Source organism: Mesoplodon mirus (assembly GCF_964341445.2).
Source record: "Mesoplodon mirus genome assembly, chromosome: 10".
NCBI classification, from domain to species: Eukaryota; Metazoa; Chordata; class Mammalia; order Artiodactyla; family Ziphiidae; genus Mesoplodon; species Mesoplodon mirus.
This window is the reverse complement of record NC_138986.1, coordinates 43,215,224-43,231,189: the sequence shown is the minus strand read 5'-3', so window position 1 is coordinate 43,231,189 and position 15,966 is coordinate 43,215,224. Positions and strand designations below refer to the sequence as shown.

Here is a 15,966-nt window from a genome sequence, read left to right as displayed (position 1 = left end):
ATATATGTTAATAATGACAAAGTAGTCTCATCTATTCATCAGGATAGACCATGGAGGATTTTTACTTGAAAACACTGTTAAAAACTACTCTAATTTGCATGAAAATAATTGAACCCTCTTTCTCTAGGTTTTTCACGAAGTAAACTGGAATTCCTCCACTTAGCATTTCAGTGAGCTTTTGGAGAACAGGAATTTCTCCTTTTTCCTTTATTTCTTTAAAATAAAATCACCATTCAGACCCTCCATTAATCACTAGAGTATCATTACTAACTAACACTGAAAAAGCTGGCTTCTGCAGACATGTTTTCAACTAGTACTATTAATAGGCTGAATCCACAAAATCTTGTCAGCTACTCTCCAAATTCCAAACACATCTCTGCTCTGTAAAACAGGCAATGATGGGTTTAGGGGTTTAAAAAAAAAAAAAAAAAGTCTGCAAGATTACCATCATGTTCATCCTCTGGCTGGCAAAACAAGGCAGCATAAAATGCCAAGACTCAATGATTCAAATAAACCATGGCTGAGGGAGGGGCTGGACTGGCTCAGGTCAGCACTCCAAATTAGTTCCACTCCTTACATCCTTCCTATAAAGCAGCTTCTTTGCAGTTTTCAGAATAAGATGACACAGGTGGACAGAAAAAATTCAGAAGGTAATGAAGTCAGTTTATTAAAAAACGAGAGGCAGTTCTTCTGAAAAGAAAATAATTTCATTGTGATGCTATCTTGAAACATGTACCATTCAAGAGTAATTTGGCTTCATTCATTAACTTTGAGAGTAAAGGCACTTTTTATTTTCACAGTAATAGATATTGTTAGAATTGCACACTAGAACTAGGGTACTGAAAGGGAATTTTGGTGTAATTGATTTTATTTTCATATGGCAATCCCTTCCCCACCTTGGCAGCTCGGTAAATTGCCATGAAGCTATCATAAAGTGGAATTCCTTTCTAAAAGAAGTTTTGTATTCCCTCAGCCCGATTAGGAAGTTAAAAGGCAATTAGATTAGATGCAATTCACAATAGATGATTTTTCTGGGGATGTTAGTACATTTTTCCTCGGGACCCAAGTTCTGGGACATTTAACTGTTTGCTTTGCAATCTCTTCTAAAATAACTGTGAAAGAGGAAGACAGAAAGAGGGGAGAGGAGAGAGACTTTCCTCCCAGTTTTCTCCTTCAACCTGTACCCCATCCCAAGGTTCTAAATCAAAACTTGACTCCTTGGACCCTACTAATGTCCTGGCAGTTTGAATGGCTGGGAGAGTAGAAGGGTTAAATTTAGTTGTGCTTTACTTTCTGCCTCAACTTAGAAACAAGAGGCAACCTCATCAGATTGATAAATACCACCCACGTGTAAATGACAGCTCTTCAGATATACAGAAACGACTGAACATGCTTCAATCTTTGGATGGATTTTAAAACTGCGTACTGTTTGTTTTCTTCTCTTTACTTTGGATTTGGGAGGAGGAGACTACTTTCTTGCCTAAATTCAGAATTGATGCTCACTGGCCCAACTGCCTGTGTTCCTTTAAGCTCCTGTGCAGTCGGTACCCTTAGTTAGGTTCAATGATGTTTTTAAAAACTGTTTCAAATAAGAGAGGATTGAGAAATGTGAACAGAAAGAAGCCTTGGGCAACTGGCATCATATTCTCTTCATTTTCTTCGTTCAGAATGTGGGAAATCGCTGCTCCTGTAATCCTTTTCAAATATAACAAGTTGTTGGGCCTTGTTGGTTCAGAAAGATTGTCGTTATTTTCTCCTGCATTTGTAGGAAAAGTAAAGTTCAGGGCCAAAGTAAAATTAAAATGTCAGCGTGACTGGGTACAGAGGATAGGCGATGTCTACTGGGAGGTGAGCGAGGACAGGTTTCCAGCTGCCGAGCGCATTGGCTAGACATGCGATTCGGCGCTTGCCTCCTACCGCTTTTCCCGCGCAGTACTGCCAGCCTCTGGCCACGCTGCAGAGCCTGGGCTGCTCGGGAGGAAGTGCACTCAGGCGACGGATGCTCGGGCCTGGCTTGGTGCGAGACGAAGTGGTCCCCAGCAGCGAGGGTGGCTCTTCCTATGACCGTTCGCTTTTTTGCCCCCAGAGGAGATACGGGTAAAGCGATTGTTGCCCTCCTCCAAAACTCCTGGGGAGGGAGGGTTGGAGTAGTGGTGGGAGGGATGTTCTGCTTCGCCTGTGCGCCTGGATCATGGTAGGCTCCAGAAGCCACTCAGCTCAGCCACAAGGCAGCCTGGCCCCTAAAAAGAGACTTGCGTAAAACTGTACCACAGGGGTGTCTTTTTTTTAAAATTTGTTTTAAAATAGATTGCACTGTAGTTAATTTAAAAAACACTTCAGCCACTCACGACTTCTCACCATTTATAAACCGAACTGGAGACATGCAGCCACTACCCACTTATAAATTGGACAAAACCAAAATTCAACACTGAAACCATTTGGCTTAAAATATTCACGTTTTAAAGACAAATAGATCTTTTTTAAAATTTTAATTTAATTCATTTTTGGCTGCGTTGGGTCTTCGTTGCTGTACGTGGGCTTTTCTCTAGTTGTGGTAAGCAGGGGCTACTCTTCGTTGCAGTGCGCTGGCTGCGAGCGGGGGCTCTAGACGGCAGGCACAGTAGTTGTGGTGCACCAGCTTAGCTGCCCTGCGGCTGTGGGATCTTCCTCGACCAGGGCTTGAACCCCTGTCCCCTGCATTGGCAGGCAGATTCTTAACCACTGTGCCATCAGGGAAGCCCCTAAAGACAAATATATCTTTTAAGCGTGCATTTGTTCGCAGTTTTATAGCCTGTGAATCGATGTCGGACTTTTTGTTGTATTTATACTCTATTTATAAACTCTAGTTATTCACTAGAGTTCATTTCTATCAGTAATCCACGCTGCCTCTTTCTTGGGCTTGGGCTCCAATGCTCCCAACCTCTACCCTCCCTACCCCCAAGTATGCCCTACAGGTATTCTTGTAACGCTCTTTCTCCCACCTGTCCCGACGTACAGAAAGCCTTGTCTCAATTCGTTCCTAAACTTTAAGGACAGAGAACTACAGGGCTGGGGGAGGGGTGCCTGGGAAGGCGGAAAGCGTTGCAGGAAGCAGGTCCGAGCCAGTAGAGCTCTCAGGGAAGGAAACAGAACGGCGATGCGAAATGCGTGTTTCACAACTGGAGTGTATTCTCTTTCACCTCTGAAATGAAACAAGCAAACAAAATCGCAGCTGCTGTATTACTGACTGAAGAGTCAGCAAAAGTCCTCTCTGACCTCCCTGCAGTGCCTAGGATAATTCCTCTTGCAGCCAATGAGTCCTCGTTCCAAAAAGTTACTGAAACTTTAAAGGATGCCGGCCGAGGAGACTCGGGGCGGCCGGGGTCTGGGTAAAGCCGCCTGGACTCCTCGAAAGCAGCTGGTACCCGGACGAGCTGGAGGCGGGGAGCGAATAACACGGACCTAGAGGGTTCAGACGGAGGGCGTCAAAGAGAAAGGGCGGGATCATAATCTAGAGGGGCAATAGGGACCCGCCCCAGTGAGCAGAATTAAAAGGTGTGGTAGCTGAAGGCGTGTGGATTGGCTCCGAGGGGGCGCAAAGGAGGTGCCGCAGGGCAGCGGTTACAGGCTTCAGCCGGTGCCGTTTCCCCGCAGAGGGAGCTCCTCCGCGCAGAGAGGAGTTCCCGGACTCTTATATCCTGTCTGCGAAGATCCGGATTTCCTGGGGGATTCCTAGGGATAGCGCCGTTCCTCCCGCCGAGGAGACGAGAGCAAAGAATCTTCCCCACCTCGCCACCCCGGACGCACACACTCAACTCTCCAGTGTGAGGTCGGGACTCCCCACAAGACCTTTCCCCACTACTCAACAACTTTCTTTCTCTCTCTAAATGTAAAAGCCCCCATTTCTGCCCTCTCCTCTTCGTCTTCCCGCCCCCTCCTGCTTTAGCCTGGAAAATCCTTGCTCCTCACGGTACGAAGTCTCAGGGCTCAAGTTCCGGGCTGCGCAGTTCACCGCACCCTTCGGCCACAGGTTCACCGCCGGGTAGCCCAGGGAAACGCACCGGCAGCCCCTCGGTCCCTCGTCCCACGCACCCCATTGGCCTCCCGGCCCCGCCCCCAACCCCTCCTCCTCCGCGGCCCGGGAGTGGCGTCAGCACGCCGGCCCCGCGTGGGGTTTAAATGCCCACTAGCTGGAGGCCGGGCGCTTCCATCTCGGAGCGCGGTGGCGGCTGGAATTGCAGGGGTGGGAAGGGAGCGTGCGAGCGGGATCCCGAGCCGCGGAGCACGCTGCCCCTCGCTCCGCCGCGGATGACTTGGGAGCTCGGGTCCAAGTGCCGCCCATGCAGCATCCCTGCCCTCCGCCGCCCGAGAGTTGATGATAAAACACTTAACCGTCTCCGCTGCGGGAAGCCATGAGCTGTCTGGATGTTATGTACCAAGTCTATGGTCCTCCCCAGCCTTACTTCGCAGCCGCCTACACCCCTTACCACCAGGTACGTGTCTCCTCTCGGCCGGGCCTCGTAGACAGGTGGCGCGCCCCGGCTTCTCCGAGCACTGCCAGTACTCCGAGGTTCCCGGTGCCTCCGCGCGGATACTGTGCGTCTGAACAGTGGCGGGCGCCTCCCGGATGCGGGGATTGCCCGCGCTGCCTCCCAGTAGGTTGAGCTAACCCCTTTAGCTTGCCCGTTTGCTCTCTCGGGAAGGCAGCTAAGTCCTGCTAGTGCGTGCCCCGGACTTCCCGGGAATAGTTAGACGAGGATCGCGCGAGCTGCATTGATTTCTTAGGGTAGGTCGGACTCCAGATTTCTTCCAAGCCCGGGAAGATGCAAGCAAAGCTCACTCAGGGAAAACCAAACTTTGGTCCCAAAGGTGAGAGTGACAACAAAACAAAAGCAAAGGCCTGTCTCTATGTCTGAGAATCAAAGACTCGCGTTCTCATCTCTGCAAGCTTATTTTATCAAACGCTTTTTTTTTTCCGTTTCAATTCTCAGGCGATCAGGCCAATTAATTCCAGAACCAGCGAATTCGTTACAAAGAGAACCGCACGAAACTCATTGGCTTTATAATCTTTGCTTTGCAAAGTTCTGGGAAATATTATTGACCCGGCAGAGGCAAGCTTCATAGATACTTCGCCTTTCGCTAGCTGAGTCCGGCTGCCCTGCCATCAACAAACCCACTTTTGAGAAGACCACTAGCCCCGGTTCTGCAAACTCTTCAAGTTTCGTTTAATTTTTACAATATTTCTATTCTCCGGGCTATATCTGGTCGAAGTTTTTCTTTTCATTCCTCAGCTGCTGTAGTCGAAACTGAGGACAGTAGTCCAGGAAATGAATAAGATCGCACTCCAGTGGGCGGAGGGGGGGGATCCCCTAGGAGTCCGGACGAGGTTGGAAAGTGAGGGCCTGGACTCCTGCTTCGGGAAAATTGAAATACACCCCAGTGTCCAAGTCCATGCTTTTGCCAATTTTGCTTGCAGAATGTCTATTTGAAAATTTCCGGATGAATTAATGATGAAATGGGTAGATTTTGCCTTTTGTTTTTGCTTTTCTCCCTCCTCCTCTCCTTTTTAAAACTTTCCAACCAGAAGTTTGTTTAGTCTCAATGTTAATTTTAGGAATCACCAGAGTCTCTCATTGTAAGCCAAGTGGGAATGTGGTAGAAATGGTGATATTGCTAAATAACTCCAGTCTTTTGGCTTCGGTGTCCAAGATGAGCTCCTTCCCAGGCTGGGAGTATTACAAAGAGGAAAGGAGGGTTGGTTTTCTGTCTGTTTGGTCCTTTCTCCTCCCTGACCCTGGACCAATCTATTGCCCCAAGATCTCTGTTCATTTTTGTATGATCAGGGTCTCCCTTGAAGGGCATCCCTGCCTGCATACTGCTTTAACACTGTATTCAGTCCATTGCTCGTTTCTAAGAAAGTTTACAGCGGCCACACTTGGTTTTGTAAATCACTAGCAGACAGTCATGATTTACCCAACCTTACAGCCAAGATCACCCTCTGCTCCTTTTTACTACTTTTTTTTCCTCAATATACACAGATGGTGAGGGTAGACATTCTCATAGCCCACTGGTTTTTCCTTACTCAAAAGAAGATCTCTTTAAAAGCTGAGACTTTCTAATGGCCAGTTTATGAATGACCAAATATCAACTTGCATTTATTAAAATGATCCATGTCACGATGTTATTCCATGTTTTTATCCTGCAGCAGTTCTTCCTTTACATCCTTGTTGTGTAGAGTGGATTTTGTTATTTTCGTGTTCTATCATGAGGATGCTTTAATCCTGCATCTTGCACGTCTGCCCTGAATTCTCAGGCAGGGAACAGTCAGGCCCTAACTGGACTTGGGTGCCCTTTACCCTTGGAGCCTGATTTTAAAACTATATCTGCCTTGAGCCTGGCTCTGTGGTCAAACTGCGTAGGCATCTTCCTGGACCTTCACCCTGACACCTTCAGAGACTTCTCCCTGTGGCCTGGCAGCAATTCCAGGGAGACAGAGACTCCAAGAAGGGCAGTCGGCCTCTCAGGAACCCCACCTTTTTTGAGCTGCAGGTTGGGAGGCCTGTTGACTGCAGCCCACGTTACTGAGCACTGGGCATGGGCACCGATGTCAGTTGCTCCTGGATACCTTTGGGATCCGGATGAGGGAGTGCAGTCTGAACACAATTTGCTAGCTCTTTTGAAATTGACTTCTCTATTCTTTCTCCTTTGAGCAGAAACTAGCCTGTTACTCCAAAATGCAGGAGGCCCAGGAGTGCAACGCCAGCCCCAGCAACAGCAGCGGCAGTGGCAGCTCCTCCTTCTCCAGCCAAACTCCGGCTAGTATAAAAGAAGAAGAAGGCAGCCCGGAGAAAGAGCGCCCACCAGAGGCGGAGTACATCAACTCCCGCTGCGTCCTTTTCACCTATTTCCAGGGAGACATCAGCTCTGTGGTGGACGAGCACTTCAGCCGGGCCCTGAGCCAGCCTAGCAGCTATTCCCCAAGCTGTACAAGCAGCAAAGCCCCGCGGAGCTCCGGGCCCTGGCGGGGTAAGTATGGGGCCCCAACTGGCAAGGGAGGATAGAGAGCCCTCATAGCCTGGGGTCCACCTACAGGGGTTCAAAGAGATGCAGCTGAAAGAATGCTAGGTGTTAGAGAAGAGGTGAGGAGGGCCATTGGGGGAGGATAAGGAAATCGAAGGAGGAGTAGGCACAGGCCTAAGATCTCTCCTTGAAGAGGCAGGGCAGAGAAGTGACCTAGAAAAAACCAATAGCCTTGGAATTGGGAGGCCTATGTTTGTGTGTTGGCTCCACCACGTCCTAGCAATATGACCTTGGGCAAGTCTCTTAACCTTTTGGAGGTCACTCTATTTACTGGTCTCTAAAATTAGAATAATACTTGCCCACTTAACTATCCCTGGAGGTGGCTGTAAGGGAAACAGAAAATGTATGTAAATGTGCTCTGGAAATGTGAGGTTTCCAACAGCCTCCCAAGGCAGGTGGGTGGGGGAGGGGGGAGGGGGATCTTCACGAACAACAGCTTACAGGGCCCTTACCCCATTTCTGAAAATCCTTCCAGAGAAAAAAGTCCTAGAATGCAATGCAAGCAAAACCTGCTGAAGAATGTCTCCTAAAACCTACTTATGCCTTTTGCCAGATTTTGATTACTTGGGAAATCTTGAAGCAGAGAATGTCTTTCAATAAGCGAGTAAAATAATAAAGAAATAAGAATTTAAGGGTAGCCAAAACGTCTCTAAGGGATTTCCCCAAACACATCCCTTCTTTATTGGTTTACCCTTCTCACCAAGCACTGCTTTACCTAGCCTGGGACAATGATTTCTTGGATGAGTCAACGAACTCTCCCTTCTATTCTGAAACCTTGACCTCCCTTTATTACCAAAACAAGGGTGGAAGTAACTATTTGGTAACTTTGGTAACTTTCTCACTAATCTTAGCTTTTGATGTGTACCAAGCTGAGAAATGAGGACTTTGTTGTAACAAAGGAAAACAAATATTTCATTTTGGGGGAAATGACAACTGTCGCCCTTCCTTTTTTTTCTTAAGTGTGTGACAGTTTGTACAAACCTTGCCTAGACAAGATCCAAAAACATTAGTTTTAAATACAAAACATTCTTTTTATTCTCCAGTTGCCTAAATACTTTTAACAGGAAGGCTGTTCCCTACTTAGAATGCATTTTCAAAGCATTTTAAATTATCTACTATGAAATGCAGATGCCTTCTCCAGGGTTCTTTTAATTAAAAGTCTTTCTTTCCTTTCCTCCCAACTAAAGGCAACAAATTTGATCTAAATGCTGTTCTTTTAAAACGCTTCCAGACACTAGGGGTCAACAATGATACAAACAATAATTATTATTGTTGTTATTATTATTATTCCTGGCGTCCACATTTTGACGCAGAAAATTTTTTAATTAAAACTGAAAAGACCTGTCCCTTCGTGTCCCCCTCTGCAAATAATACAGCTGCCCTTTTAATAGGTCAAGTTTACTCTTTGCCAAAAAATTTTTTTGAAATAAAGTTTCTAGAAAGGAGACTAATAATAGCAAGACTCCGAAATATGTCGATGGACTTCCAGTCTATTGGAGGCCTTGGAGGGGCACATTTTCTGGAGCAAGGGAGGCTGAAACGCGAGAGCGGGTAGTGAGATCGCTAGGCGGCCGACCAAGAGCGGGAAGAGGTACCTTTAGCTTGAGGAGAGGCTGCGGGCCGGGAAGGCGAGGCCGCTTCTGGTCCGAGGCCGTCCAGCCCGGAGTCCGAAGGAAGCTCCCTGCGCCCTGAAACTGGGGCTGGAGAAAGAAGTCTCTCCGCTCTTCCTCTCCCCGCCAGTCCCCAGGTTCCCGCAGCCTGGGACGCGCCTGCAACATCTGAGGAAGCGGCGCTCCTCCCCGAACGGTTCCCCCTTGCGGCGCCCGAACCTCGCGTTCCCGGGCCGCAGCCCCGCGAGAGAGGCGCCGCGCGTGCGCCCAGCACGGCGCCTTTCCCGCCCTTTGCCCGCCCCGGCCGTTCAGTTCTGAGGAGGCCGAGCGGCGTCGGCAACCGTGCTTCCGGCGGTGATTCGTTCCTCTCTCCCTCTCCTCCCCTCCGCCTCGCCGGCCCAAAGACGGCTCCTTCCCGATGAGCCAGCGCAGCTTCCCCGCCTCCTTCTGGAACAGCGCTTACCAGACGCCGGTGCCCGCGCCGCTGGGCAGCCCGCTGGCTGCCGCTCACTCGGAGCTGCCCTTCGCCGCCGCCGACCCCTACTCACCGGCCGCGCTGCACGGCCACCTGCACCAGGGCGCGGCAGAGCCCTGGCACCACGCGCATCCCCACCACGCGCATCCGCACCACCCCTACGCGCTGGGCGGCGCCCTCGGCGCCCAGGCCGCCGCCTACCCGCGGCCCGCCGCCGTGCACGAGGTCTACGCGCCGCACTTCGACCCGCGCTACGGGCCGCTGCTGATGCCAGCCGCCTCGGGGCGCCCGGCCCGCCTCGCTCCCGCGCCGGCCCCCGCGCCCGGCAGCCCTCCCTGCGAGCTCTCGGCCAAGGGCGAGCCGGCCGGCGCCACGTGGGCCGCGCCCGGGGGACCCTTCGCGAGCCCCACGGGGGACGTGGCCGGGGGTCTGGGCCTCAGCGTGGACTCAGGTAAGCGGGAGAGGGAACGTGGCATCCCCGGGCCCCTCCTGCCCTGTGCCCAAACCTGGGCTGAGGCCGGGACCCTACTTAGTTCTCCTTGGAGACCCCAGTGACCCTGAGGCCCGAAGGTCTGCATGGCGGGCTTGTGTTTCAGCAGACAGATGACCCTGTGTTATCGGTGTGCGCAGAATGAGAAAGTAACTGGTTAATATTACAGAGGATTTTTTAAAAATAAAATTTGTTGGAAAGGTTCTAGCTCTGTGCTGTTCAGTACTGTAGCCACCGGCCACATGTGTCGGTTGAGCACGTGAAACGTGGCCAGGCCGAATTGGGATGTGCTGTAAGTGTATAATATACACTGGATTTCAGGATTTTGTCCCAAAAAGAATGTAAAATTCATCTCACTGATGTTTTACATTGATTGCATGTTGAAATATTTTCAACACATTGCATACTGAATATATTGGGTTAAATAAAATATATTACTAAGATTAAGTCTCACCTGTTTGTTTTTTACTTGTTTTCAATGTGGCTGCTGGAAAATTTAGAATTATGCCCATGGCTCCCATTGTGTTTCTGTTGGACAGCGCTGATCTAGAGTGCCTGCTAAGAGCGTAGTTTAAATGGTTGCCCGGGGTGGGGGGTGGGGGGGTCTTGTCACCTCTTGTGGTAGTTACAAGTCATACAAATATGACTCATGACTCTGATATCAACTTAATTGTCAAATAGGTCTCTGGAAAACATAAAACTTAACAAGAATTTGATTTTAGTGATAATATTAAGTCCCTAGCTTGAAGAGTTGAATTTGAAAGGTACAGTTAAATAAGGGTTTACTTTTTTGTTTGCTTTATTTTTAGGGCAAATGAAAAAAATAGTTATATAATAAATGCAATCATTGGCTCATAGTCTTGCCCGCTCTCCCTTCCCTCAGGTGCAAATTTGACACTTGTTTGCTTTGCTTTTACTTTCATTCATGCCCTTTAGATGAATTCTGTGACTTTCACAATGAAACAGTGGTGTTTGTCTTTCTCTTTCTTTAAATATCTTGTGCCTTCCCTCCCCCACCCCCTTCTCTCTCCCTCTCTCTTTCTCTTCTCCCTCTCTCTCTCCCTTTTATTTTCTCTCTGTTTTCAGATTTACAGCCTCAGGACAAAAGCAAGGATCTGTACTGGTTTTAGACAACCCACCTTCTTCCCTGTAGGTCTCTGCATAGCGCAATTGGTGACACTCAGAGCTGAAATCAAGTGGGTTTGTAACAGCTTCTGATCTTGGTTTGCAGCTCGTCGTTATTCCCTCTGTGGTGCATCCCTCCTGAGCTGATCTGCTGACCCAGGGTTTCCCCTTCCCTTTCCCTTCTGACCAGCCATGGAGGCTGGCATCTGTGCCTCTCACTTCATGGATGAGGACATGGGGGAATGCAGAGACTTCAAACTTCTCCGTGTATTGGGAAAACCAGAACACACATCGACAGAATGTTCATCTAAAAATAATTTCTTCTGCCAAAAGACTCTGAATGATGCTTAATGACTTTTGGGCAAATCACTGGAAATATCCATGGTGATCACTTAGGTGACATGATATCATAGTTTTCTTGGAAAGAGGGAAAGAAAAAGAGATGTTTTGGTGTGAATATTTTTTATGCTGATGTGAATTATTTCATTAAGTAGTGTGATCTTAGCACTGCCGATGTCAGTATCCTCAGACTGAAATGTATTTGTATTTGCATCAAGGACTGTGGTAGAGAAGTCAAAAGAAGCCAATTCCTTCTTCCTCACCTGTAGCCTCCAGCTCCTTTCCTGCCCGCTCCCTCCCTACAACACCCACTCCAGACACAAAGACACACTTTTTCCTTTGGACTGTGAACGTGGAAGCCTCAGCCTGAATGTGAGCGGCAAGTGGCTTATCTGGAGCCACCTGCCCGAGTCTTACTGAAATGCAGCTGTTGTAGGACAACTGTTTAAAACTCCAGAAATACATCGACCAAAGGGGGCACTTCCCAGTGTTTGGCACAGCAATTGCAGTTGCACTGGATATGTTTTATATGTGTGTGTGTGTGTATATATCATATTTTTTACAAAGAACATTTTATGAAGAAAGAAGAAACTCTGCCTTCTCTCCCACAAATTCTGTCCCTCCCTCTATCCTCCTTTGGAAGAAAAAAAGTAAGCATCAAGAGGCCCCAATTGTCTCCAAGAAGAAGAACTAGGAGTCACCAGAAGGGGAAGAGATGCCCATGGAGTCTCTGGTACCTCGAATATTCTTCTCAGTCTCTGTGGTCATGGTTTGGTCACTTTAGTGTTGGGACGGGGGAAGGGGTACACATGTGGGCAAAACTGAAGGGGATGAGGAAGAAGAAACGGACATTAAAGATGTTTGTTTACCACTATGTCGCTGTGTTATTTCTTAAAAGGAAAGCAAATACCTTAGTTTTTCTCTAATAGCATAAAATAATTTATAGTAGTATGATCTGATGTCAGGAAGTAAAATTACTTCGTATATATATATTTGGTCTTCCAAAGTGATCGTCATGCTGTGAAACCTGTGAACCCCTTTCCACCTCATGTCAACCCTGGACATGAGAAGTTGGGTATCCCCCCCTCCTTTTTACAGATAAGAAAATGGTAGCCCACGGAAGGCCAGGTTATCTGATGGCCTTCATCAAGTAAAAGCAGAGATGTATAGAAAACACTACTTGTATACCATTGAGTCAGATACACACATTTTTCTCCAAAAGAGAATTATTGTTACTTCTTAAATTCTAGACTCTTCAGATAGTAGAGTCCTCAGTTTAAAAATGTTTTGGAAATACTGGTTATTTTATATTTTAATCAGCTAGGCTAGGAAACCAAACCTACAGCTAGGCCAAAAAAGAGAAATTATTAAATTAATGGTTTCATTTTCCCTTGATGCCAAAGTAACTCGTGTTCTTTCGCTAAAGAGAGAGATTTAGTGTTATGCCCAAACTGCCCTTGAAAGTTGTTAAAGCATAAAATATTAATTCAAATCTTGATCTTCATTATAACACAAGAGGCAAATACAGTGTATATTGGGTAATTGTCTCAAGAGTTGGGTGCAGTTAAGGGACCTTACTCAGAACATGGCTTAGCAGAGTTACCCATCCCCTCTTTCTATCATTTTGGTACCTGTTAAGTAGACTATGATCATTACAAGAACGTATTACTGTTTTTGCTCAGATGGAAGGTACTATATGATTATATTGTCCCAGATGTGATAGTAATTAGTAATAACTAATTGTATTGCATATAGCAATAACTAATGTTAATTATCATGCCCCAGGCACTGGTCTGAGGGCTTTATATATAGGTTAACTTATTTAAACCTCACAACAATTCTGTGTGGTACTTATTACCACAGAGGCTCACAGAGGAGAAGTAATCTGCCCAGTCACATAACTGGGCAGAGCCAGGATGCCAACCCAGGCAGCCCGGGACAGAGACTGCACTATTATCCACTGCAGTAACTACTGGCCCACTTCTGATCTGTCTTGAAATGCTCAACTTTGGGCTTACTTTCTCCTCCACAATAGATGAATAAAGAAGGGAAAAGAGACAGGCCAGCAAAGACTGACATGCTGTAGAACTTATAGAATCCTAGGTATCAAAGGAAGTATCAAAGGACGTTGTCCAGACTCCTTCGTCAAATGGCACTACCTGTAGACCACTCAGCCAGATGCATTTTTCCATTCATCTCTAGGAAGGAATTATTATTGCTTCTCTTATTAATTCATTTCAGTATTTATAGCCTTCTCTGCTCTGAAGCTCTTCACACCCAACCTAACCAAGTCGTGTTAAGCGTGTTAGTCTGAGGTTTGGACATTGAAGCAATAACTAAAATTAACTTTGGATTCTCTGTGATTTTTTTAAATCCATGTTCCATTGGCATGGATCACTGGTGTATACAAGCATAAATAAAATGCATTTGGTTCCAGCGCACTTTTAAAACTTTGCCACTGAGTGTACAGACGAAGAAGAAAACACAGCAAGTGCATTTTCTGCTGGACATCTTTTCCAAGTAGCCCCCCTCCCCAAGAAGCTTTCCTTGTGCTCAACCTACGTTAGCACTCACATGATCTCTGATCAGAACCCACAGGGGGCCTTTTCCCAGCCACGAGGTTCTGATTACTGAAGCCTCCTGAGCTGCATCCGACCTGAATATCAGGTTGCTGGGGAGGAGACTCATTCACTGGAACTGGCCTTTGGGGCAGTCCTGAACAGACCGTCCAGACTGCCGAACAGGGCTCCAGTGACCTAGCACATGGGACACACGGAGCCGAGGAGCAGACCATTTCCCTCCATGTTACACGTTCCCAAAGTAGAAATGCAAGAGGCCCTGGAACGATCATCACTCGGTTCTGTGTATTAAGACTTTCAAAGGGAACTTTGGTGAACTCATAGCTCTAACTGACATTTTTTTGACATTCTTTTAGGCCCAGCAAGTCACGTAAAGGATGAATTCTCATGCTTGTCTTGCTAATATTCGTGAAACCATGCAGATTAGAGAAGGCCCTAGTAGTTGAAAAAAGGACATTCAAAGAAAGGAGGGATGACATGAGAAAAGGTAAACATGTTTTTGCATATATTATACCTGGTTGGGGGTCTGAGAGAAAGATTAGATTCTCCTCTAATCATCCCGGTTGGCACTGGTGTCCTCCTCATCCACGGTTTTCCCTTTGCACTTGGCCTCTACTGAGGGAGAGGTGAGGAAAAGGGGAGAGACAGCTCTCCGCCACCAAATAATCCTGTTGCCGATTGCCCTCTGGCTGAGAATTCAGTCACCCAACTGCAGGGAACTCTATCTATTCTACTCCCTTAGTTTAATAAGAGTTGCCATCCTGTCTCATTTCCCCTTTGAAGTTCTATTTCGATGCGTGGCAAATTCTAGCAATGACTTAAGATTGATTCAGGCCTGGATGGGAGGGAGGGCAGAGGTGGTGAGTGTTGGGACGTAGACTCCCTGATTGGAAGCTTCTCTTGCCGCTCTTTCTGGGTAAGTACTGCATTTTCTGTGCCCTTTCGAATAGGGGGAAACAACTTGTAAGGTAATTTTAACCTCCCATTTGCTTAGAATCGTAAATCCTGTGTTTATGTGCAGGCACCTGTACACCTCTCAAAATAAACAAGAAACCTTTTCTTAAACACTTAGTGATTGGTTACTTCAGAATTGGGGATTTTTAAAAATAAAACTTAAACTGCTTTCCATGTAAATGCCATTTCCATAAATTGCATTTTTAAACATAATTCACTAGGAGTCAAAGCATGCAAAAAAAGTTGAAAGATATTTGAAAAGACTTTAAAAATAAACGAAACCAAAAAACATAAGATTCCTTTATAAAATTGCTTCAACAGTCTATGGATAATTTGCATGCAAATAATTCACATTTTGATTGTACTTGTGAAGGTCTTTGCTCTCTATGGTCCCTTCCTCCTTGCAAGATTTTTAAGATTTGTTGTTCTTCTTTATTTGTTGCATATTTCTAAATTCTGGAGTAAAGGAAAAAATGTCCTAAAGGCAATATCATTGTTATAGTTGCTGTTTGCACATAACTGAAGTTTTGACATTTACACAAACAACAGGATTAAGCAAATGTAAATTTCATATTTCCTCAATACCAGCTCTCCCTCATCTCCCATGAATAAATGAAACTCTCAATACAAATACAGGATCCATACAATAGAATCTATTTATCTACAGATACCACACACACTCAGACACACACACACACCACTGATGCATGCCTAAAGAGAAATCAGAGACCCCATGCCCTCAGACAGACACAGACACAAATGATTATTCTCACTTGACAGACCAAGTGTACCGCTCTTTCCTTGTATTTCATTCCAGCCACAGAGGGCTGGATCAGGAGAGAGACACCTGATAGCTGCTGTTTCCGTGGTTGAAATATTTGTGAAGTTAACGCACAATCTGAAAGCAGAAGCTAATAAATTATAGGGTGCTAATTGGAGCTGGCGCAGAGCTGTCAATCATGTTATCCTAAACACAGAGAGACCCTCATAACCTAAAAAGGCAAGGCAGCCTTCAGGAGGAGCGCCCAGTTGTCTCCAGCCTTGACCTCCACCCCAGCGGAAACACTGTGTCCAGGCAGAGTGGCCACTGGCAGAGCCGGCAGAGGTGATTCTGCTAATCCAAGCTCACTTGAAAATAGACAAATTGTCTTTGGGGGAAAAGAGTAAAATACTTGACTGAAAAATTAATGTTTAGAGAAACACATGTTGTTTAGAGAAATATATAGTGAATTTACTGGAATAATTAATACTTTGGTAAAATGTTACTCTTTACTTGGAATTTTTCCACTTTAAAACACAAGTTTAACTCAATAAGAGAAAAATCTAAAGTTCTCC

The 15,966-nt window shown here is 46.5% G+C and overlaps 1 protein-coding gene and 1 long non-coding RNA gene across 3 annotated transcripts; one reads left to right on the top strand and one right to left on the bottom strand.

Annotated features, from left to right (window-relative positions):
- Positions 1–2,458: 2,458 nt before the first annotated feature.
- LOC309811350 lies at positions 2,459–4,019 on the bottom strand. The gene is made up of 3 exons (XR_014295137.1): positions 3,949–4,019; positions 2,982–3,181; positions 2,459–2,741 (listed from the first exon to the last, which is right to left on the bottom strand). It is a non-coding gene; the product is annotated as an uncharacterized lncRNA (long non-coding RNA).
- Positions 4,020–4,378: 359 nt separating this feature from the next.
- On the top strand, positions 4,379–11,930 carry VGLL2 (vestigial like family member 2). 2 transcript variants are annotated; one of them, XM_082633994.1, is made up of 4 exons: positions 4,379–4,472; positions 6,693–7,005; positions 9,074–9,595; positions 10,866–11,930. In XM_082633994.1, the coding sequence occupies exons 1-4, from the start codon at positions 4,392–4,394 to the stop codon at positions 10,904–10,906; spliced, it is 957 nt and encodes a 318-aa protein (XP_082490120.1). In that variant the 5' UTR covers positions 4,379–4,391; the 3' UTR covers positions 10,907–11,930. The 2 variants fall into 2 exon arrangements, with proteins under 2 accessions (XP_082490120.1, XP_082490119.1); XM_082633993.1 differs by lacking the exon at positions 10,866–11,930 and having other exon boundaries at positions 9,074–10,047.
- The last annotated feature ends 4,036 nt before the right edge of the window (positions 11,931–15,966 follow it).

Coding starts and splice junctions, on each gene's coding strand:
- VGLL2 (XM_082633993.1), top strand. CDS start 4,392: ATGAGCTGTCTGGATGTTATGTACCAAGTCTATGGTCCTCCCCAGCCT. Junction 4,473..6,692: donor CCTACACCCCTTACCACCAG/GTACGTGTCTCC, acceptor TCCTTTGAGCAG/AAACTAGCCTGTTACTCCAA. Junction 7,006..9,073: donor GAGCTCCGGGCCCTGGCGGG/GTAAGTATGGGG, acceptor GCCGGCCCAAAG/ACGGCTCCTTCCCGATGAGC.